This window comes from Abramis brama (assembly GCF_963993115.1).
Source record: "Abramis brama genome assembly, chromosome: 1".
NCBI lineage: Eukaryota > Metazoa > Chordata > Actinopteri > Cypriniformes > Leuciscidae > Abramis > Abramis brama.
Window position 1 is genome coordinate 661,228 of NC_139963.1, and position 24,036 is coordinate 685,263.

Here is a 24,036-nt window from a genome sequence, read left to right on the forward strand (position 1 = left end):
TATTTTAACAGTAATAAACTGTAAGTTATAAAACAGGTTTATACTGGAACACTGTTGCCAGTAGTTTACTGTAAAATTTATTTTTTGGGTCACCGTTGTGCTGAAGAGTAGAGCCTGTGCTTCAGTCCAGCAGAAGATCTACAAACATTGATGATACTCTGCATGTTGCTTTATTTAACAGGCGGTGCCTGTGTAGTTGCTGGTCCAGTGGAAATCTTTTTATGTTCAATAGTTTTTTAGTGGTTTCAAATGAAAGAAGTTCACAGTAATACTTTGCTCACATTATTTATGCATTATAAATTTTAGTAATACATTTAAATGACAGTTGGTCAATTTAAGGCAGTCGGTTTCTGCAAGTGAAATTAGTTAACTTGAGTTTTAATTTAGTGGATTTTTACAGTAACATACTGTAGATTACAGCAGGGACGTCGTTTGGCCTATTTTAGGGGGGCTGAAGCTACCCCAAAATGTTCCTAAGCCCTCCTAAATGATAATAAGAACAACAATAACAATTCGATTTATCAATAACCATATCCTCATTCATATTTAGACGCAACAAATGATATATATAAAGCTACAAAAAATAGCCGAAAAGTCGGAAGTTGGACTGAAGTACAAAGAGTCGTTGTGCTATCAAGATGATGCACCGCACCGTCTCGTTGAATTGGTGTGAACTGTGGCAGCTTTCAGAGCGTTGCAGACCGGAGCGCTGCAAGAAACTGGAGGATTCATCTCGTCTCGTCGTTACTCTAGTCTGAAGTTGAACTCGCCCCCCTTTTACTCTTTTACTGTAAAAAACCTGGTAAGGTCTAACAGTGTATGTAAACATCTTTTTAAACAAGAAAATGATGTTGATTTAAGAGAATCAGGGCCAATTTCTTTGGCAGTTTGTTATATTACCGTATTTTTCGGACTATAAGTCGCTCCGGAGTATAAGTCGCATCAGTCAAAAAATGCGTCATGAAGAGGAAAAAAACATATATAAGTCGCACTGGACTATAAGTCGCATTTATTTAGAAATTTATTTCACAAAATCCAAGACCAAGAACAGACATTTAATATGGAAAGGCAAGTTATTCAACTACACAGTAGCACACAGAACAACAGGCTGAGTAGGTGTCCGGTATGTTAACGCAACACATTAACAGTTATTCAGCTACACAATAGCATAAAGAACATATACCTGGGAGGCTGAATAGGCTAAATTAACATAAGCCAGCGAGTCCATCAAGCAAGTTACCAGTAAACAAGTTCACCAAGCTCCCGCGATCTCATTCCACATCACTGAATCCATTGAATTTTCTTCATCCTTGGGTGTGGCTTCTGAACAACTCCGCCATAGAGCGCCCTCTCGCGGCTGTAGACGGTAATGTTTTCATCTCAGTCTGAATTAATTTTGATATATAAGTCGCACCTGACTATAAGTCGCAGGACCAGCCAAACTATGAAAAAAAGTGCGACTTATAGTCCGAAAAATACGGTAGTCAGATGTTAGATAATTATATACTTTTTAAATATTTTATTTTTAAATATCAAATTGGTGTTAGTATGGTGAAAAAAAATCTGAACATTTTAGTAACTAAGCAGAATTGTATTAGGTTTAGTAAAAACAATTTATATTGTTTACATGGTACAATTTCTGATAAACTACTTTTTTTTATTGCTTGACACAAATTTTATGATTTCAATTCAGTTCAGTGCTTGTGGTTTGATTCAATATTGACTCATTTGGATAAATATTAGGTAGGCTACACAAGATAGGCATTCATTTTTCTCAAGACAAAAAAACCCAACAAAAACTCACCTAATCAGCCCAGACATATAATATATTTTAATTATAACATCAACAACTGTATTTAACATTGTTCATTAGCTAGAGATCATCCGTTCACGTGACGCTAACAGTTATAGGGATCTGTCGCGTCACATTTACAAGCGCCAAAACGGTATTTATTGCTTGAATTTTGAAATAAAATTGACAGAATCTGAGAGATGAGATTATTTTTTATAACATAAGTATCCTGCTCTGTCTTGTCTGTCGGTCTCCGTGTCCTCTTTGCTTTGCAATGTTACTGTGCGTGAGAAAATTGATGTGTGGCGTCACGTGAGAGCGTGAAAGTTGGCAGCTATGGGCCTTAGCAGACAAATCAAATAAAAAACAGTGCGAGCGAGGCTACATTAGTCACATTAGAAAATGAAGTTGTAGGTTGCGTTTGAAATGAATAATTACGTATCTTATTTATCTGAGGTAAAGTAAACCAAATACTCACGTATGCTCGATAAAGAATTAGACGGCACAATGAGCCCATCGGGCGGTTGAATTTAAAAGATTGATTTTGCTAGCCGTTCGCGGGTTTCCATGGTAACGTCGCTGGTGGGCGGGTGCTGAACCAGAGAACGCGCATTATGACGTCTGATAATTCCATGTAGCCTGGGTGTCTCTGTGTAGTCTTGCTAATTATTCAGTCTCATATGCCATGTATTTACCAGGAGATGAAAAATAATTCAAGTGGAATAACAATATTTGGTGCTGAAGGAGACGGAGCTGAGCTCCGGCATGGTGTGTTGTGGACCCGAGGAGGCGGAGCTGCGCTCCAGCCCAATTTAACCTATGTATATGGTAATAACAATGTTAATTTAGTTCTGCTTAACGGTTCCTGAACGCTGTAACTAACAGCTGCCCAGCCATTGTTTTTAATACGAGCTGCACTAGGTCTATTGTAATACTATATCTGTATTCTAAGAGTTATTATTACTTGTATGGATCTCGTTAATAACTTGACAACACTTAAATGTGTATTCTTACAAGTTAAAGAACAAATGTTTGTGCAATTCCTTTTTTTTCACCTTTTATGAGACCAAAAAAAAAAAAAAACTGTCTGGTAAAAAGTGGCGGGTGGTCAAAAAAGTTAACTTCAGGCCCTGATCATGGGATAGTAAAGTGTCCATCATATGCGCACTTCAGAATCTCGCTGGAAGTAGTAGGTCATCCGGGTACTTCTCGCCTACTGTTTTTCGAATTCTATGATTTCGGACATACTACTCTGCTCATGTACTGTTTTTCGCATACTATATAGTAGGGAAGTATTCGATTTCGGACGCAGCTTAAATGTGCATAGGGCGCCCTCAGGCTGCTGGTGTGGATTGAGAAAACAGTACATCAGAGTATCCAGCACTCATAATGATTACATCGACGCATTTGGGTATAAATTCAATAAATATTATTCCTCTCTATAGAAATCTGATGTAAACCTATGAGAATCTATCAATATTTCTCCAAATCTGCACATTTTTGAGCTAAAGCCCTGAGGGACGTTGTTTTGTCAAGAGTTGTCATGACGACAGCACAGGAGTTTTTTTCTGAATGAAAGCGGCTGACGCTCATAATTCATATTAAAGGTATCGACTCATTTTTTCATTACATAACTCCTGACACAAATTAAGACATAACTGTCACTATGAGTTTCTCAGAATACAATAGTGGTCAAATACTGAAACTTGAGTCTTATATCTTTTTAATGATGTATAGTTTGTCAAGGTAATAACATTAAATCTGATAGTAACTTTGAACTATAAAAAAAAAAAGCTTCAGTGTGCCGGTGTTACGGATCAACTGGGGATCATGTTAACTGGGGGAACGCGCGTGCACGCAGATTTTTTTTTCCAGTTTTACCTGGATTTCCAGCAGATGTTAGACGGCTACAGATTCGTCGCAGCCATTTTTCACGGATCCATGATTAAAAACGTATGTTTCACCAGTTGTATACACACTGGTATGCATAATAAAGCGATTTGTTTTTTAAGTGTATATTCCTGCGTATTTGACGCAATTTCAAAGAAGTTTAACATACTTTAGTGTCAAGCTCAGAAACCACGCCTATGTTAACATGGGGCATTCGGTTTCATTGGATGAACAGACTTGTCAGCGCACTTCAGAAGACTCTTCTCAACATTAGTGTATCATATTTTCTGTAGTGTGTTGTCATGAGTTCTAATCACAAATAACAACAGATGTAGATTAAATGAAAGTAGCTAGACTACCTAAAAGAAGCATAAATTGCAAAGTCATTTACATTTTTTTCCAGTTGCATTTATTGATCTGCATATAGCCTAATTTTATAATGGATCTATTATTTTTTATATAAAAACACTTATCAGCTTATTTTACTCTGCTGATTATATTAAGATCTCTTTTCTTAACCAGCTCTGACACCTGTATCCTTTTCCCTGGACATAAAGCAGCTATGCTTATAGGGTCATGAAGTTAATTATCTCATGAACTTGTAACATTCAACAGATTTATAAAATAAAAAATAAAAACTAATTTTGACTCTTCTCCTTTCAGAACAATTCTATATAGCAAATATAGTAATATTGAATTGTACATTGTGTCGAGCTTTCCTGTAGCTCAAACAGTAGAGCGTTGGCGCTTACAACACCAAGGTCATGGGTTTGATTCCCAGGGAAAGCAAGAACTAATAAGAATGTAAATGTGTAGCTTGAAATACAATGTAAGTCGCTTTGGATAGAAGCGTCTGCCAAATGTGTACATGTACATTATGCTCAGTAGGAGCATGAACTTGAATGTTGTGTATCTAATGTCTTGTATTGGACATGTAGAACACTTTGTCTTTAGTGATTAAAGTCCTGTGAAAAACACTGAGAGGCAACCACAAATTGTATTACTGAAATAAGCAAAACATATGATATAGTGATAATGAATTATTACAAATATATACTGATATTCTCTATGGCTAATATACTCATAGGCCTACATCACTAACCTCTTAATCATTTGTCACCTCACACGAATAGCATGACCCTCTCTAAAACAAGAGGAAATGCTTTATTGTTTACTTTTTTGCTGACCTCTTTAACAAAAGAAATATGACACAATCTTTTTATGTAATATAAATTTAAATTATGCCAGTTCTCTTCATTTGACTGGTACCATGAATCTCATTAACATATTCTCTTTACTTGTTATGAATCATCACATCATGTGCTTTCATTATTGTTGTCTGCTAACCGTTAGGAACAGATTAAAAGGTCTATAAATGAAGTGTCATTGTTGTTAGGCCATATACTGCCACAGCAAATGGATGCAATTAAAGTTAGACAAATCAAAAACTTTGCAGGATAACCAATATCCCGACCGATGCTCAAGAAAGGAGCGTGATTATATAAAGAGGAGATGTGAAAATTTCACAATGAAGGGTGATGGTGTGTTAAATTGTTCTTAAAAAGATAATACAACTGTGACATTTATTTACTAATATAACTACATTAGATGGAGAACAGCATAGGTATTAAGGCCAAACTGGCCAATGGGTAAGAAACATGTATACATATACATTACAAAACAAGTAACTGTTCTTCATAAACATGTAACTTCAGTCTATAGTTTGTTCTCCCTTCCTTAGATTGAATGTTCAGAATGTTGAAGGTGGGACTGTGTGGTCAGATCTTCCACTGTTGGCAAATACAGCTGTCCTGCATGCACATTTGCCTTTTCTTTTCTTTTTTTTTTTTGTTATTGTTGCTTTCATACCTGTTAGCTAATAAATATGTTTGTTGAACATTCCCTGAATAAATGCTGTGGGTAATTCACTGGATCCATAAGCTATGGCTTCTCAATTTTCAACACTCTTTAGGAACATTTATGGAGTGTAGCCTACTGTATGCTTTATGCTTTAACTCATTCCTCAGTAACATTAAAATAAATAATAAATAAATGCTTGACATCCCTTTGACCACAGCAGTATTGCTGCTCAATTTAAATTAAGCCACAAATTGGCATCATAACAATAATCTGCGAATACACATGCACTGCAAAGACACAATGTCAATGGCATAATTTATTGGATCAGTGGTTCGGAGTGTGTATCAAACTGCCAAAGTCACATGATTTCAGTAAACGAGGCTTCGTTACGTCATAACTGTTTCAAAACGTTTAAAAATGTCAATGGTTCACCACTGGGGGGCGATGATCTCTGTGAACCCATGAATCATGCAGATTCACTGAGATTGAACAAGTGTTTGTGGGTTTTACCTGATCTCTGATCAGTTTTATACATTTGTAGACATTTTAATTAGACATGAGTATAATTAAAAGGAATAATAGTAGCTATTGGCGCTTTTCCATTACCAGTACCAGCTCGACTCGACTCGACTCGACTCGGCTCGACTCGCCTTGGCTCGGCTCGCTTTTCGCTCCGTTTTCCATTGCAGATAGTACCTCCACAATAGTACCTGGTTGTCATAGCGACGCTGCAGGAAACTGCCGTGACGTAATCTTCTACGCGACACACACCCGCTACCCACACACACAGGACAATGGAGGAAATCGAGTGCATGTTGTTTTTGATCCTCGGGATGTGGCTGTTTCTCACAGCAAGAAGACAAACGTTGTTTCAGGAGAGGCTGAGGGCAGCAAAACGAAACACTGCTGAAAAAAACAGGAGAGTTTGGGAATTACTAGAGTTCAGACTACGAGACAAATCCGTTTGTTCAAAGCCGACGCAAGAGGGTAAGTTATGCTAACGTAGCTAACGTTTGCTTATGTGTAAACACTATACTATATACAAAGTATTTGATCAACTTTATAGCTACCAGTATTACGTACTAAAATGTGTATGCTTTATATGTTTCAGATCTGTTTCACTTTGCAAAGTCGCCGCGGCAGACCGTCTGTTTGGGCTTTCAACCGAGCTACCGAGTGGTGGGATGTTATTCTTCCCGGTTTCACAAACGCGCAGTGGGTTCAGAACTTCAGAATGTCCGAAGAAACATTTATATACTTGTATAACAAACTGCGTCCAGTGATGGAGAGACAGGACACAAGCTTCCGCAAGTGTGTTCCTCTAAAGAAGAGAGTGGCCATCGCACTATGGCAGCTTGCGACCGGTTCAGAGTACAGAACTGTCGGTCATCTTTTCGGAGTAAGCATAACAACTGTTTGCCGGTGTGTTCAAGAGTTCACTGCTGCTGCAGAAACTTTGTTGGTTCCTGAACAAAATCGTTTCCCAGACCAGGAGAAGTTTGAAGAAATGGCTACCTACATTGAAAACAGATGGGGGCTCCCGCAGTGTGTTGGTGCAATTGATGGGTCACACATACCCATTTTGGCACCACAGGAGTACCACTGTGACTATTTCAACCGTAAAGGCTGGCACTCCATCAACCTTCAAGGTGTTGTAGATGGAAAAGGACTGTTCTGGAACGTGTTTGCAGGACTGCCTGGCAGCTTGCACGATGCCCGTGTTTTAAGACTGTCCACATTGTGGGAGTTGGCCGGCCGTGGCAACCTCTTTCCAGCTTACACCAGGAATATTGGTGGGGTGAATGTTGCCTACTACATCCTGGGAGATTCTGCCTATCCCCTGCAGAACTGGCTCATAAAACCATTCACTGACACTGGACGGCTGACAGCAGAACAGCAGATCTACAACAAGAAGATATGTCGAGCACGGGTCGTGGTTGAAAACGCTTTTGGTAGACTGAAGGGAAGGTGGCGTTGTCTCATGAAAAGAAATGAATGTGATGTTACAATCGTGAAATCTATGATTCTTACTTGCTGTGCTTTGCATAACCTTTGCGAGAGTCATGGAGAGGACTATGACAATGACTGGGATGCACCTGCAGCAGCAGAACCTGTGGTGGCAGTGGCACAGGGTGTAGAGGAGGAGGGCAGGGATGTACGAGAGGGTCTGATGCGTTACTTTAATTGCTAAGAAATAAATACATTATCTTTAAAAATGTTGTCTCTGCTGTTTTTTTTTTTTAAGGTTATCACAGTATAACATCTGAAAATACATGGTCAAATCCTTGTAAAAAAAGCAACCCATCAAAAATGACACTTTTGTAATAAGTTTCAAAAAGGTTTTATTTAAACACACACACACAAATAGAAAGAACTATAATATAAATATAAATTCACACACACAATATATATATATATATGTTACATGTAGTGCAAACATGAGGTTCAAATGAGCAAACTGGGGTTTCAGTCCAGGGGCGGTGGAACAGCATCCCGCCGGTTCAGTGCCTGTACAAGCTGGCTCAGGGTTCCCAGAAAGGCCTGGTTGAAGGACGACATTGCAGCAATCTCCTCCCTCCTCAAAGCCGCTTCTAGTTCTCTTGCATGTGCTGCATCATCGAGTGCCATCTGTAAATGGCGCTCCCGTTGTGCCCGGTTCAACTCCATCTGCTCGACATCAGATGTCTGCATCTCCCTCAGGACAGTGAGATGCTCCTGTTCCCTCCGTCGTTTCCTCTGTCCTGGACAAAAAATAATTACAATGAATGAGTTACAATAAAGAAAAACAGACAACTCACGTTTCATTCACAGGTTGTGTGTGTTTTAAATTGTTCACATGTATTATCATTACATCTGCTACATAAAAAAAGACATAAAAAGATAAAAAATACATACATAAAAGCCCACAACTTACTATTACATATATAGAATCTAACAATATAACGACTTAACATCTGAGCCCACTATTTATTAGTAAATGTCAACTTTAAATTACCATGTGTACAGTAAAGGTGTACACTGTGTACATCTGGAAAGTTATAAAAATACTGAACAGGTTTATTAATGAATCCTTGATTCCCATAACTGGGAATGCTTCCTGTTGTTATGCAAGTAAGTTTACGTTATATTAATAATAATATATTATATATTAATGAATTATTGATACGATTAATGATTCATATTAATTATATATTAATAAGTGTGTATAGATTCACAGACAACAGGCTAGAAGGGTTTACATTTTCTCCTATTATACTAACCGGTTGCCGGTGTCGACGCTGCTGCGGGTCTCGGTGTTGATGCTGCTGATCGTGTGGGTGTCGATGGTACGACTGGTTCTGGTACCGTTGTTGGTTCTGGCGCCGTTGTTGATGCCAACGTGGCATCAGTGGGAGACAATGAAGCATTCTCGCTCGTCGAAAAGGAATCTTGAATAGAAAGATCATACAAAAGTCAACACACTATGAAATAGCAATGGCAGCTAGCAACTAGTTAACATTAGAGCTAGCAGCAATTGTTATCTGCGACACAAGTTTACAGTGTTTGTTGTTATAAGTGAGCTTCAGCTTTCCAAAAGCCAGCCTACAGAAATCAAAACTCTCACGCAGAGAGTGCCTAGCTACAGGGTTAATGTAATGTAAACTTAAAACACTTACCATCCTCCTCCATCAGCGACTCCAGCAAACTGGTGGCCGAGTCAAGTCCACCCTCCCTCCCGTTGCTCGCCGGTCTATGGCCGTAGATACCGTCCATCTGTTCGTACCACTTCCAGCTTTTTCGGTTTGAACCACTGCGGCCGTTGTGGTCCTTTACAGCTCTGTAGTCACTTTTCAGTTTTTTTAACTTTTCCCTACATTGCTGGAAAGTCCTGTTGTAGCCATGTGTGGACAGCAGTTCGGAGATTTCTTGGTATACTTTTTCGTTCCTCGTTGCCCCATCAAGCTCTCGCTGGATCCTTTCTTCGGCAACCAAACAAAGGAAAGTCTGCACCTCCTCGTTTGACCACGGCGTATTCTTCCGAGTTGCCATAATATGTAATGGATTGGATATATCACGCAATCTCTGGCCAAACTTTTTAAAAATGGCGGGGTTATTCTGGATACTATTGCTGGCGCGTGCAATGATGACGCAGTGAATAGTGACGATTTTCTCTGACCAATCAGCAGTCTGCTGTGTTTTCACGTCACATTTTAGTATCGCCTCAGCTCGCTTGGAACCTCGCCGGAGGTGGTACGAAAAAAAGTACCTGGAAGCCGGTACAGGGACAACTTTTACACAGTGGAAAACCAAACAGAGCCGAGTCGAGTCGAGCCGAGTCGAGCCGAGCTGGTACTGTGTAGTGGAAAAGCGCCATAATAGTCTCTTATTGGCCTGTTTAGCTGAGCCATCCATAAAATACACCGACACTGCCTCACGGTGCAGCACTAAAGCAGATGAACTACCTTTTACAAAACTTGTTTGATTGTCTTCTGCTTAAGGAAATACTTTTATTCCTTAATCTGATCATGTTAGTTTATACAGTTATTCTTTGTTCATGTTAGTTCACAGGGGATTTACTAATGTTAACAGAAAACTTTTGTATTTAAAAATGTATTAGTAAATGTTTAAACTTAAGGTTATTAAATGCTGTATAGTATTGTCCATCATGGGTTCATGTTAACTAATGTAGTTAATGTTAACAAATGAAACCTTACTGTAAAGTTTTAGCAAGTAGACAATGTGTCTGAAAACAACCGACATAAACACATTTGACCCAGTGAGCAAACCAAGGGTGACATTGACATGAAAGAACCTTAAAGATTAAATGAAATGAATGTCTAAACTAACATAAATAGATCAACGCTTTCAACCTTTGTATTGTTACAGTGTTGGTAGTATATTTAAATGAACAATGTGTGTCTTTCTCCATGTTACCTTTACCTTGATATCCCTGTTTATTTGTCAGCAAAAGTCTGCTGGATGAAGATGAACACGTTAGTTGATCATCATAGATCTGAGTCATTTTCTCTTTCTGTCTTCAGTCTGAATAGATGCAGAATTACAGAGAAACAGAGTCTCATCCTGACTTCAGCTCTGAGATCAAACCCGTCACACCTGAGAGAGCTGGACCTGAGCGGGAATAAACTAGGAGACTCTGGAGTGAAAAACCTCAGTGATCTACTGATGGACCCACAATTCAAGCTGGAGAGACTACAGTTAGTATCATTATACTGTACAGCAATTACAGTGTGACTGAAGTTTATTTATTTGAAGACAGCAGGGCTTATGTGTCATTGTTTATAGCAGTGCACTTTCTGGGTTTCCCCTATTGCTCACAGGGGGTTAAAGTGGGATGTGAGTGTGCCGTACGGACTCTTATTCTGGCTGTACTGAAGACGAAGCGGTTTGACCAATCAGATGAAAGGGGCGTTTCAGCGCCGCCCACATGTGCAAACGAAATATCAAAGCCATAAACCGATTTGTAAACCACAAACGAAAAATTAGAAATCGAGCCGAAATCTCATTTTCCGTTTATTAAACTAAACGAAACACCGAATAAACGATCCGTCTTTTCATTTCTCGTTATTCCATTCCAAACAGGAAATGAAATGATCAGATGATACACGGACCGTGTCGTGTGTTCATTCGTTCAGTCGTTTTTTATGTAATATTGAAAGATCAAACTGTCCCGTCATCAGTTCTTCCTCAGCTCCGCTCAGCAGAATAAAAGTCCTCCGCTGCTGCAGTTGTGCGGATTCTGAACGCGTTTATTGCAACTACTACATTTCATCTTTTCCTCATCAAACACCCAGACTAATGGCTCGACACGACCCGCACCGGGGAAGAGCCTCGACAGGGCTTTCTTATGAGGCTTTCAGTCCTCAAGTGCCAGGGGGTCCGTGAAATAATTTACTATAACCTACTGTATTTTCCGGACTGTAAACTAAAGTCACGTTTTTATCATGAAACACGTTGTGATTTATTCCAGAGTGACCTAGGCCTTTACAATGCATTTAACTTAGTTCACATAATCTAAATGTTGACTTTCAAAAGTAGGCGCGCCAAGAAGACTATTCGCTGTATTTTGGTTTATATATATACAGTATATACTTTTTTTTTTCATCAATCTCTTTATTAAATTTTGAACATGAAATAAGAACTAACAAAGTTCCCCTTCACATACAAAGAAGAAAAAATACAAAAACATAAACACCAAGAATCAACAAAAATAAACGACAAACAACATAGTAACAATGAAGGAAAAACAAAACAAAATAAACACACATTAACTAATAGCTGTGAGTGACGGTCCAAGAACTACTGCCCAGTCATTTGCAGCAAAAAACGTGGGACACTAAGTTTACTCAGGATTGTCTGGGAAGGTCAACTTCCCAACATATTCAAAAAAAGGGGGTATATATATATATATATATATATATATATTTTTTTTTTTTTATTAATATTTAATTACATATGTAATTATAAGTAGGCCTACTTTTATAAACAATTACACATTAAAAAACTAAATTAATACAATTACATGTTAATAATTTTAACTAATATAGCTTCAAAACAAATAACAAAGAGGGGAAAAAAATATTACAAGCAATAAACAAAGAGTGCTTTCAGTATTTAAGAGTCGGCTGTCTGAACGTTTTCATCTCTTGAAATTATAAGATGTGGTTTGTCCTATCTGTTTAATAACTTAAGATATAACTGACTGTGTCACATTAATTTTGCGTCATAAAAGCATTTTGAGATGCAAGTACATTTAACCACGTAGACGGAGTCGCTCACAGCCGCATGCTCAAACGCTCTTCGCAAAGCGCGCGTGAGTATTTGAAATTGAAAGCAGCTTCTGTCGGTGATTTTCATATTTGTAATATATAAGCCAACTGCATTCCAAAAGACATATGATGCCTTCGTAGAGCATTTGTAAGCAAAACACCGGCGGGCGAGACCGCGCACTACAAAAGTAACATCAAGCAGACCGCGCGTCTCTCATATCATGTGCAATGAAGCTCGCGAATGTTCTTGTAATTCGCTTCAACTTTTCCGAACTTTATGAAAGATTATTTTTTGGAAGGTTCGAGCGGTGTCGTGTGTGTGTGTGTGTGTGTGTGTGTGTGTGTGTGTGAGACAAAGGAATTAGAAGCAAGCAGAATACGGTTGTTTATAAAGCACACGTAGCGTCATCACGTATCTGTGTTGAGAACTAAGCTCAGACATAAATCTGAAATTATCTTAATCAATACAGAATCGTTGGAGAGAATCTATAACACAATATCACATAAATTAAACATAAACTGTTATTTCCTGTAGCCTACCTATGCCAGGCCTATGCGCAGCGTGACAAGTTGATGCTTCATCTGCAAGACTGGTTTACTCTCGCGTGTCACATGACCAGAGTGTAATCGCGGCTTTGCGATTAAAAAAATCGCATTTCATCAAATCGCGATATTATCGCAAATGCAATTAATCGTTCAGCCCTACTTTCAATACATTTGTATAAAGAATAAAATTAAATTCAGTTTAAGGATTTATATTGTTTTCCTCTCTGTTCTAGACTCTCTAACTGCAGTGTGACAGAAGAAGGTTATAAAGCTCTGGCTTCAGCTCTGAGATCAAACCCTTCACACCTGATAGAGCTGGATCTCACAGGAAATGATCCTGGACAATCAGGAGTGAAGGAGCTCAGTGATTTACTGCAGGATCCAGACTGTCAACTGAAGACACTGAGGTGAGACGGGATCAAATAATTAACTAAATTAGCTATATGCAGGCTAAATATTCATAACTAATATATTATTTTAGTTATATAATAAGCTGTACAATTTGTTGCATCAAAATGATCAAGATCAGATCAGATGCTGCAGGTTCTGTCATGATGATGATAACCGTCAACACAGTTTAGTTGTGATACGAGCTACAGGTCAAATAGACATTATGGGTCAGTATATGTGTGCTGACATTCAGGAGTATACCTTGATAATTAACAATAATAGTTTTCCATCAAGCCCAGATTCACTGCATCTCTCTGCACCAGGTCTATGAGTCTCCAGATGTTCACAAACATGCAGTTTCACAAGCCAGTTTTCTCTGTGCTGACGTTTCTCACTCCTCCTGCTTTAAAGACAGAAAGATCTTAATTTCACACTTTGTATTCATACTGAAAATCATGATCTAGTGAGCTTTTGCCCTTCTGCTCTGTGAGACCTTTCTGTTCTTATGCTTATGTTTGCTTTAGGACTGAGTGTTTCTCTAGTTTCTTTTAAATATATATTTATTTGTGTATTTAAATGTTTAAAGAAAAATTTGACATCTAAATAACTAATTTAAGCTTGTCTTTAAAACAATAATTACGTTTTTTATCGTATCAATCATTTTTTGTAATGCAGTGGACATTTAGTTGATACCTGAATTGCCTCTTCTGCAGGTTTGTGAGTCCTGCTGCTGAGGAAGCCTGTCAGTATGTGAATAGAGTTGTGGGTATAAACCCGTTACTCCAGAGAGAGCTGAATCTGAGTGGACATGAACTAGGAGACACACGAGTGAATCAGATCGCTGCTCTACTGCAGGATAAACACTGTCAACTCAACACACTGACGTGAGTATTGCTCATTTATTTATTATATTACTTTTAAGCATTTTTTCCCTCAGTCACACAGAGCCAGAACAATTTAAAGTAATAAAATTAAACAGTCAATTAAACTATTAAGCTGCAACCCCACTTTTGAAAAATCCCCAGAATGTCACATGATTATGGCACTTTTTCATGTGTTCCATATATGGACTAAAGCTGCGTCCGAAATCACGTACTATGGGAGTAGGTACTACATTTAAATTAGAACGTACTTCACGACCGTTAAAAAAGTACGCTCTATATAGTATGAATACGGGTAGTATGAATGGAGTCCGGACGTACTGGTATTACGGTTGGTATTGTCACGTAACATGCGCGGTCACATCAGCGCGAAAATTTAAAGAGCCCATTCCACTGACTGCACCAACTTAGAGCAATGTTTTTAGTTCTTTCCGCTTTCGTCTGCGTTTTTACGTCGTTCGTGCTCACAATTCAGAGTCTTCGGTCAGCTGCTCGCAGATCACGCCTTTGTCGAGAGCTTTTGTGTAATTTCTCAAATAAGTTAAATATCATTTAGCCAATACATTTTACCTCAGAAAAAAAAAAAAAAAATTTTTGAAAAAAAATTATAACGAAACGCAATTTGTGGCGGCCGGTGTTGATTCTGTGGCGCACCGCCACAAATTAGTCTATGTGTGGGGAACACTGATATATATATATATATATATATATACATGTAGGGTAACACACTGAGGTCAGATACAATACACACATATACACACACACATTCATATATATGTGTATACATGAAGACTTCAGATGTAAAAGAAAAAAAATTCTTCTAAAATGATCATTTTTATCAAGCTTGTATATTTAGGTTCAGTAATTTCACTTTAATGACAATTAATAGGTCCTTTTCATTGTGAAATAACTGAACATAAACATACAAGCTTGATAAAAATGATCAAACTAGAAGAATATTTCAGATGGCACTTAGAGGCTTTTACATCTTAAGTATTCATAAATGTGTGTGTGTGTGTGTGTGTGTGTGTGTGTGTATATATATATATATATATATATATACACACACACACACATAAGAAATGGATCATATACATAATACATACATGCATATTATATTTATAAATAAGCCAACACAGAAAACAAAGAAACTATAAACACGTTTACAGATTGTGAGCCCTACAACCTACTGCGCCAATTCTTCATCTATATTTTAAAGATGGAGCTGACCTCCGCCCCGACCTCCGACTTTCACGGTAGTCCATCCAGTCACTGATTGCGACCATGGGTGGAAAAAAAGCACATCGAGGTGCTGGTGTTCTAGCTACATATCACATATTTGAGCTTAATTTTTTACAAATTATTTACTTTAAATTTGGGTAGGAAAAATTCAAGTGGAAATCCAAAAATTACTATCTTGTACACATGCTTTTAAAGAAACAGATTTTGAATTATTTTAAAGTGATGCCCTACAAATGAGATTGTTAGTAAGAAAGTCCCTTTAGATCAGTGGTTCTCAACCTTTTTTGGGCCAGCGCCCCCTATCCAATATCCAAATCCCTGAACGCCCCCCACCCCCAAAATAATGAGCGACCTGGAACGAGTGAGAGTTAACAGATGAAATAAGTGCAAAATTGTCTTTTATTAATACAATTGAACTGTACTCCACAGTGATTAATCCAAAAAACAAGTTATAAACTGCATTGGCATAGCAATACCAGTGTTTCTCACAGGATTTTTTGTAAATCTGTGGTGGATGGACCTTGGGCCTTCTAGGGGAGTTCGGGGGCATGCCCCCCCTAAGAAAATTTTGTGCATTTTAATGTTAAATTCATCAATCTGGTGCACTTTGAGAGTTCAAAATTAAAAGTGCCAACCCATATTCAGTGTGCAAATTAAACAAAGAAAAATTCAAACCTCTTTTATGTGTCTGTCTACATTACACTACTACATAATAATAGTTATAATATTAATCCCATGACAGTAATAGCCATATGTTGTAAAACAAATGCACTGAAAAATAAAGGACGGTCATTAAAGCGCTAATGTTTGCACTTAGGTTTTATTACGCATTTAGGAGAGTATTGCAAGAAGCTGCTTACATTAACCTTACTTTCGAAAAATAAATAAATACAATCATGATTTTTCATGAAAAATTATGTTAGAATTGTAGGCCTAAAATACCTTGGTATCAGCTTGTTTTCATCAATGGTATAATTAATACAATTACAATTAATTTGGTTTGTTGTGATTAATTTGTGTTCATAATCGGAACGTGTTCGTGTTTATAAACAAGATTAAACACATATGAACAATTCAATTATTATTATATTATTAATTATTTTTATATCTTGAAACTACCCAAGCAGCGTTTCGTGCTCAGATGTGACGGCGGAATGAATACATTACCAAAATGTGATTGCAGAATATATTTCAATTATCCATCAAATTGTCATTTTCTCCTTATTGTCTTGCGAGTTAACAATAATGCCTGACCAGTAAATTACTTGGTGAACAAAGAAAGCATTTTGGCGTTAGGGATTGGAATTAGTTAATGCCTAAAAATGTAAAAGTTTTACCTTATAAATAGAATAAAGTTTAATTAATTTTAAAATTCGTCGCCAGAGTGAATGGGAACATGATTTATTGAAAATATTTGAAAAAAATATAAGTGTTTCTTAAGTCAATACTTTTTAATGGCTTGTCAACTTTCCATTCCTCCGCTGCGTGATTCTGCACCACCGGATTGTTGTCAGCGCGAAACACATTTCTGAGCGCGTGAATGCTGATTCTTGTCAGTGCTGGATTCTAGTCAGTGCTTGAGCGCTGGTCTATGACTGGAAAAATAATAGAGTCGTTGCAAAAGTAACGATAGGCATGTCGCATTAAACTGGAAGATTTTTAGAATGTTAGGCATTCTAAACTTTTGAATAAGAAATAATATCAAGTCGTCAAAAAAATACAACTCGTCAAAACTCCGCGAATCACAAGCGCGCGCGGTGAGAACACTCACAGCACATACCCGAACTTGACTGCACATCATATTTTTGACATTATTGATACTGCTTTCAATCGTAATGCAATAGAAATGAATACAAAAAAACCTGCGTAGTGCCTACCAACAACACTGACGGTCGACTTGCGGTCAGGACTAGAGCGGGTGCGGACGGATGTTTTTTTTTTTTTTTGCGCTGCTGAGGTATTCTTTCACGCGCACCATAGATGCGCGTGCACACACAATATGATGGATATCACACTCTGCGCATATGTTTTACAACATAATGTAACAAAAACATAGTCCTAACACTTTTTAAATAGCCCACTTAAAGTGTTTATTACAGCTAAATTACTAAATGCTTAAAATGAATAAAAGTAAATGAACAAAAATTTGCGTTACATATTTAAACTCGTGAACGCCCCCCATTAACGCCTGAACGCCCCCCTTTCAAAAATCTTGCTTCCAACGCCCCCCGTTGTTCTCTGAACGCCCCCTGGGGGGCGGTACCACCCCCGTTGAGAACCACTACTTTAGATCTTTTAGAAACCTGTGAAGGTTCCCTTACTGAAGCTGCTGACGTTCATTCTCTTCCCTCAAGACGACGTTTTAAAACTTTTGCTTTTGGTGGTGCTTTAAGCTCTATTATACTACTTTGTGCCAAAGTTTTGTGATTTTGTTTTAAGCTTTGTATTCTGTATCCATTTAAAAGTTAAATAATATACGAAAATAAAGCAAATACATTTTAAAGGTGTCTGGAGTGTGTGGGTATTTCTCTATAGTGCGGCACTCATATTTTTCAGATATACCTGCAATTTGCTTGTTTCAAAAACCATCTGGAATCTGCCACAAAATAAGTGCACACACAACACCCTTTAAAAATATTAATAACTCAATTCCACATATTAAACACTTTACAACTGACAATCTAACTACTGTAAATCCCTGGGAATTAAGTGTTTTGTAATAAAACTTGCTAAAACAGCATGACAAAATGAACTTACTAACAAATAAATGGAAAGAGAGTGTGTAACATTTGTTTTCTTTATTATTATTATTTTTTTTTAGCAATTATTTCTAAAAGCTGAAGGAATCTTTCCTCTCTCTGGCCTCCTGTTCTCGTCTCTCCTCATGCTCTCGTCGCTCTTTCTTTTCTTTCCTCTCTTTCATTAGCCACTCTCCACTCTACAAGAACACAGGTGTGTTCATCAGCCCCTGCAAAATCAACACAGAATTTAACATTAGTGATGAACCATGGTCAATCTATATTATTATATTAATATTAATGTTACATGGACAAGTTGAGGTACACTTGATAACAGTAGCTTGCTACGTAGCCAACACATATTACATATCAACACTGGTAAAGGACAAATAAAATCGCTGTAAAATAAAAAATAAAAGTTTTGTAACTATCATTTAACTGAGAAACAACGTCGTTGTTTAAATAAAACAGTGTTAACTAGCTGACAGGCATTAGCTCGTTCTGTTCGGTAATAATAATGATAAAATTGTCAATTTTGCAGCCAATTCAGAAAATTGTACCCTCGATTTACATTATTTAAACTTTTAACAAGTCAATCGTTTACTTATATGATGTTAAACAAATACAATTTAACCAAAAAGAAACAATAAGTGTTTTGTAAAGTATTTACACTTGAAAACAGCCGCGTCTCCATTTTCTGCCATTTTCGAATATAACGATGACAACTCCTCTCCCGTGGCATCATGGGCAGGGCCTGAAATTAACACCCGACCACACGCCAAATGCGGGTGAATTCTGCAATTGGCGGGTAACACTGTCAATCTACCTGCCACATTGGCAGGCAGCCAATGAGAATCGACCCTTCGCGGGGAGTTTGATTGACAGGGGTTCTGGCCAATCATAATCCCCCGAACCGCCTTTTTTTGTCCGACAAAGCAGTCAGGAGAGTTCAACGTTGGAGGATTTGAACTTGAAAAAACAGAGTGTACTGAGTAAGCCTACTGACATCTTTCCGCAGTTAAAACTACATTACTTCTTATGTTCATTCATGTTTATTTGATGCTATAAATTAACTAGAAGGAAGAGATGATCGGTTCACGAGCAGCTTTAACTGAGGCACCACAGCGATCTGTCAAGACACATTACAGAGCCACAAAACGGTTACGGTAGTCTAAATTTCTTTAAAAATGACCAAATTTTAACGTTGAGACTTTGTTTAATATCAAAAGTAACCTGGACTGTCTTGTCTGTCAGCGTGTTGTCAGTGTCTCTGCTGCGCGATGTTTTTCATTGCGTGAGATCATGGTTTGGCGTGAGCGCGGTGTAGCTTGTCGGACATAGCAACAGTAACTAAAGGGGCCGGGTCTTTGCGGGGTTTTTTTTTTTTTTTTGTGTGCAACTGTTGTTCTTTGACATTTAAACAAAGTCAGCCATTTCGTTGGATTTTAGCTAAAAAATGTGGCGGCACATTACTGGAGTAGTAAAGAAAGCATCTGTGAAAGCAGCGCAGTTTGAGTGTTTCGGAACGTATATGTGGTCGGAGAGAAAGATGAGACTACCCTTCTCTGACTACGTTTGAATGTGTGAGTTTAAGTACAAGCGGCAACATTCTGATCTGAAAAATGAAGCCTACCCGGAAGTGTGAAAAACTGCAATACATCGAAAATCCGCTAGAGGGAGGTCCCAAAAGGGAGCAAATGTCCATAGACCCCATGTTAGAATGTCCGTTTTCACAGCATAAATTCATGTTTTTACAGGTTGGTCCCATGGACTTTTATTGTATTTTTCGATAGGTTCTGAGTGCCTGACAACCATGAGGGCTGTGAATTTTTTTCTAACTCGTTAGTTTAGATCGTATTTAGATATAAAATGTATGACAAATAAGGGCGTGGTTAACTTTGATTGACAGCTTGATTGACAGCTTAGGCTGCGCCACGGAGAATGACAACATAAGAAGCGCCATTTTTTAATACAGTTGAAATATAATACTACTGTTGTTTCTGTATCATGAAATGTAGTTTTAAGAGTTTTTCAGGTGAGAATGTAGTTGTTTAAAGCTCAAATCTGTGGTTTATTTATAAAGATTTATGAAAATTGTATCCAGTTGTGAGATGCAGGTGATCACCGGGCGCTCGGCGCTCATGTACCCCGCCTGGTACAGCCTTTCCTCGGCTAGTCGTTCTGGCGTTTGCCGTGGACTCTGGCGTCTCTGTAGTGGTTAAACATGAGATATAATTCGTCTTGTGTGTATCTAACGGGCGATTTTTGGTCTCGTGAATCTATAATTTGTTCCCTGGCCAATCGTTTTGGCTGAGGGGAAGTTTCATTTCAACTTTATAAGCTATTTAACTTTACCGTTGTATGGTTAGACTAGAGCGCTGACTTTGTATATGTTTGACTGAATTGTTTGCTTTATTTGTATAGCTTCTTGTAACTTTACCTTTTACTTGTACTTTTATAATAGCTAATATTGATAAAACTGAAATTTAACAAAAAGAGACTGGGTTGGGTTTTGTCATTTTAAATTTTAATACAACGAAGATGATCTGTAATGTTGTTTACTGCAACATCTGTTGTTTAGTACAAATGCACATATTGCCTGGACCATATTAAAATGTTTAATATTTTTATATTATATTTAAAACGAAAAGAGGCAGGTTTGTGTTTTATATTTAGTTTTTTTTAAATAGGCAAACGTTATGTGCAGTGAATATAATCAATACGCGTTGCCTGAACCACATTTGTGTGGCTATAATGTTTAAGATTTCTTTAAATGAAAACGAAAAGAGTTAGTATGGTGTTTTATAACATATTTCGTTGCCTAAAATATACACAGAGATAACCGGAGTAGCAGAGCGAGCTGAGTGACGCGCGCTGCGTCAGAAGGTGGGCGGAGTTAGGATTTCCCAAGATTTTCCAAGATGGCGCCGCCCATACCCCCCATAAACGGCTTCAAAACCGTTCTTCAGAAAGTCTATGGGTGACGTCACAGACGCTTTGTCCATATTTTTTATAGTCTATGGTTAAGTATTAAACTGTTGGTGAGATGAGATGAGATAATGCAATGCTGACATAGGCTACAGTACAATGACAGTTGCACAGATGTTGGGAGTTGGGAACCGGTGAGAAAATGTCCGGTAGCCTACCCGGTAACTTTACCAGTAATAACCATAGATATCATATAAAGGCTAGATGTCTTGTGCGCGCTGCTGGCCAATGGAGGTCGACGTCCGCACACGGCGGCCATCTTACCACAGTGTGCTCGCTCACTCGTAACATGGTGCATGTACTTTTAAATAACCATAACTTGCTCAGAGATGTAGCTATGACACTGCATACATATGAATAATTATAACATAAATGTTCAAGCATTCGGAATTATAGCCACGTTAATAGCGTTAGTAAGAAACCAACCCGTTTGTAAATCCGTCAAGATTTCAGCGAGATAAGAGGATTTGTGTGCGTGCTGATCACTCACCTTAATTCACTGCTCCACTGTGGTTAGATGGCCGCCGGTGATGCCGGAAGTGACTCCGCCTTAAGACATCTAGCCTTTATATGATATATATGGTCAGTGGTTAAATTGGCTTTTGTAGGGAGGGGGAGCCCTTATTTACGGTGGTCATCATTAAAAATCGCGCCATAAAATGACTTAATGTGTTTTACACCAAAGGGTAAACATTTTTCCAGTATTAATGTGTAAGGTTGAGTAGTTATTCAAACAAAGATAAATACTTTACAGTTCTCTTACGAGAGGTTCTCTCGTATTGCGTAAGTAGCTTACGCATCGGGAAAGTCTTCTTTCTTCGAGATCTGAAGCCAAAAAATTATCCTTAATTTTGTATTCATTGTCAACGCAGTGCAGCAGCCGACAGACCTAGGCAGGCTGTATAAGCGTGCTCATTGGCTGCTCGGCTGCAACTGCTTAAGCCTATCGGTGAGCGCTCTGAACGCGGCAACCAATGAGGGCGCTTCGCGCCCTCCACACCCTTCTAACCGTCAGAATGGGCGTGGCCAGCGTGTATATATTCAGCGCTCACAGGCTAAAATTCTGATTTTCTTGTCTTCAGCGAAGCTCTTCGCATCGCTGGATCTGGAGAAGCCGCCGCCGTTGAAACCAGCGACCAGCAAGCCTAGGACAGCGCCTGAAGAAGCCGGCCGCCTTCGCCGCCTTCAGCCTTCCGTGCCTGCTACGCTATCCGGCGTCATATCCTTTTTCTCTGCTGTGTGTTCGCCTACTGCAACACACCCTCTTCTCTAAAAGAGCACGGGGCGTTTTTCTAAAAATGCCCCGTTTTTCTTGCGGCTCGTGCCACGCCCCGCTCAGCGACGGAGACCGCCATCTCATCTGCGCTCTCTGCCTGGGCCGCGATCACGCCGCCACCGCACTCTCCACGGGCGGCTGCCCCGAGTGCGAGGAACTTTCAATGTCGACCCTGCGGGCTCGGCTTGAAGTTTTCGATCAGCATGTCTCCCCGCCCGTCCCTGCTGGGCCGCGCAAGAAGAAGCGCCGCTCACAGCGACCGCCGGAGACCAACCAGGCGCACAGAAGCTCGCCGGAGTCTCTCCCTCGAGCTTCTCCCTCGCCTTCCCCGCCCCCCCTCTCGGCCGCGCAGCCGCCGGCTCTCGCCCGCGCCTCCGCCGCTTCAGGGGATGAGGCGGATGACTTTGGTAAACGCGCCGCGGACAGCTGTTCTCTCCTGGCCTCTGACAGTGAGGAATGGTCCACTGCCTCCTCGTCAGTCCAGGATTCAGGCCGATCTCGAGCGGGCGAGGACGCGGAACTCTTACGCCTCCTCACGCTAGCTGTCGAACAGCTGGGCCTTGACTGGTCTTCCCCGGAAGAGCCAGCCCCGAACAGACTCGACGGCTGCTTCCTTCACCACCGCCGCCGACAGCCGGCGTCCAGAAAAGCACCCTTCCTGCCGGAGCTTCACAGCGAGCTCTCGAAGTCGTGGAATGCTCCATTCTCCGCGAGAGTGTCTTCACATGCCTCATCGACGCTCTCACAGGTTGACGGCGCCGCTGAGAAGGGGTATAATTCCATCCCCCCTGTGGAGGAGGCGGTCGCAGCGCACCTTTGCCCGCCCTCTCGTTGGCGCTCAAAGGCTGCCCTCCCGTCCAAAGCATGCAGGACCACTTCAGCCCTCGTCGGCCGCGCTTTCGCCGCCGCGGGGCAGGCCGCATCAGCACTCCACTCTATGGCAGTACTGCAGATTCTCCAGGCTAACCTCCTCCGTGATCTGGACGAGAAGCGCTCGGAGCCTGCTTCCCTTACGGATTTGAGGAGCGCGACGGATCTTTCCCTTCGCGCCACGAAATCCGCTGCCCAGGCCATTGGAAGGTGCATGGCCTCTCTGTCAGTTACAGAGAGGCATCTCTGGCTCACGCTCGCGGACATGAGGGAGTCTGAGCGCGCGGTGTTTCTCAACGCCCCCCTCTCCCCCACCGGCCTGTTCGGCCCAGCGGTTAGCGGGATCGTCGACCGCTTTTCGGAGGTGAAAAAGACTTCTGAGGCAATGAATTTGTTTCTGCCTCGACGCTCCAGACCCGCTGCACGCCGTCCTTCGGACCAGCCTGCACAAAGCTCTGCCCAGCGTCCAGCTCGACCTCCGTCCTCGCAGCGACGACAGGGCGGCCGCCCTCGCTCTCGCTCGACCAGCCGCGCTAGACCGCCGCCTCCCCGGGGACCCCGGCAGAGGATCGCGGTGAAGCCTGAGCCTCCAAAATCCTCCTAGCCCGAGGAGAGAAGCGACGATTGGGTCCCGCCGCGGCCGGACCGTCGTCAAAGCTTCAAGCCCTGTCAGTCCCCGTTGCCACGGTTACTGCAGACACTCATTTCGCAGCCAACGAGCCGGTGAACTCACCCTCTCGCCTGCACACAACCGCCGTTTTCACGGCGACCCAGAGAAATCTCAAAGAGAGTATTA

The 24,036-nt window shown here is 40.1% G+C and overlaps 3 protein-coding genes across 20 annotated transcripts in view; 2 read left to right on the top strand and 1 right to left on the bottom strand.

Annotated features, from left to right (window-relative positions):
* LOC311090947 (uncharacterized protein) overlaps window positions 1-24,036 on the top strand; it is a 228,180-nt gene that overhangs the window by 177,962 nt on the left and 26,182 nt on the right. For 17 of the 18 annotated variants that reach the window (XM_084126594.1, XM_084126605.1, XM_084126600.1 and 14 more), the window contains 3 exons: window positions 10,564-10,737; window positions 13,089-13,262; window positions 13,959-14,129. In XM_084126594.1, coding sequence (XP_083982720.1) covers window positions 10,564-10,737; window positions 13,089-13,262; window positions 13,959-14,129 — 519 coding nt within the window. The remainder of the gene's footprint in view (window positions 1-10,563; window positions 10,738-13,088; window positions 13,263-13,958; window positions 14,130-24,036) is intronic. The other variant, XM_084126601.1, reaches the window with a different exon arrangement.
* Window positions 2,925-8,493, top strand: LOC311091189 (uncharacterized protein). The gene is made up of 2 exons (XM_084127009.1): window positions 2,925-6,529; window positions 6,654-8,493. Exon 2 carries the CDS (start codon window positions 6,777-6,779, stop codon window positions 7,731-7,733), a length of 957 nt encoding a protein of 318 aa, XP_083983135.1. The 5' UTR covers window positions 2,925-6,529; window positions 6,654-6,776; the 3' UTR covers window positions 7,734-8,493.
* Window positions 7,868-9,653, bottom strand: LOC311091196 (uncharacterized protein). The gene is made up of 3 exons (XM_084127018.1): window positions 9,199-9,653; window positions 8,803-8,970; window positions 7,868-8,283 (listed from the first exon to the last, which is right to left on the bottom strand). Exons 1-3 carry the CDS (start codon window positions 9,569-9,571, stop codon window positions 8,009-8,011), a joined length of 816 nt encoding a protein of 271 aa, XP_083983144.1. The 5' UTR covers window positions 9,572-9,653; the 3' UTR covers window positions 7,868-8,008.

What these genes read in the sequence shown, in the direction of transcription:
- LOC311091189 (XM_084127009.1), top strand. Translation starts at nt 6,777, where the DNA reads ATGTCCGAAGAAACATTTATATACTTGTATAACAAACTGCGTCCAGTG.
- LOC311091196 (XM_084127018.1), bottom strand. Translation starts at nt 9,571, where the DNA reads ATGGCAACTCGGAAGAATACGCCGTGGTCAAACGAGGAGGTGCAGACT. An exon ending in GTCGCTGATGGAGGAGGATG is followed by an intron (nt 8,971 to 9,198) that starts GTAAGTGTTTTA and finishes TTTCTATTCAAG; the next exon opens with ATTCCTTTTCGACGAGCGAG. An exon ending in AGCGTCGACACCGGCAACCG is followed by an intron (nt 8,284 to 8,802) that starts GTTAGTATAATA and finishes TTTTTTGTCCAG; the next exon opens with GACAGAGGAAACGACGGAGG.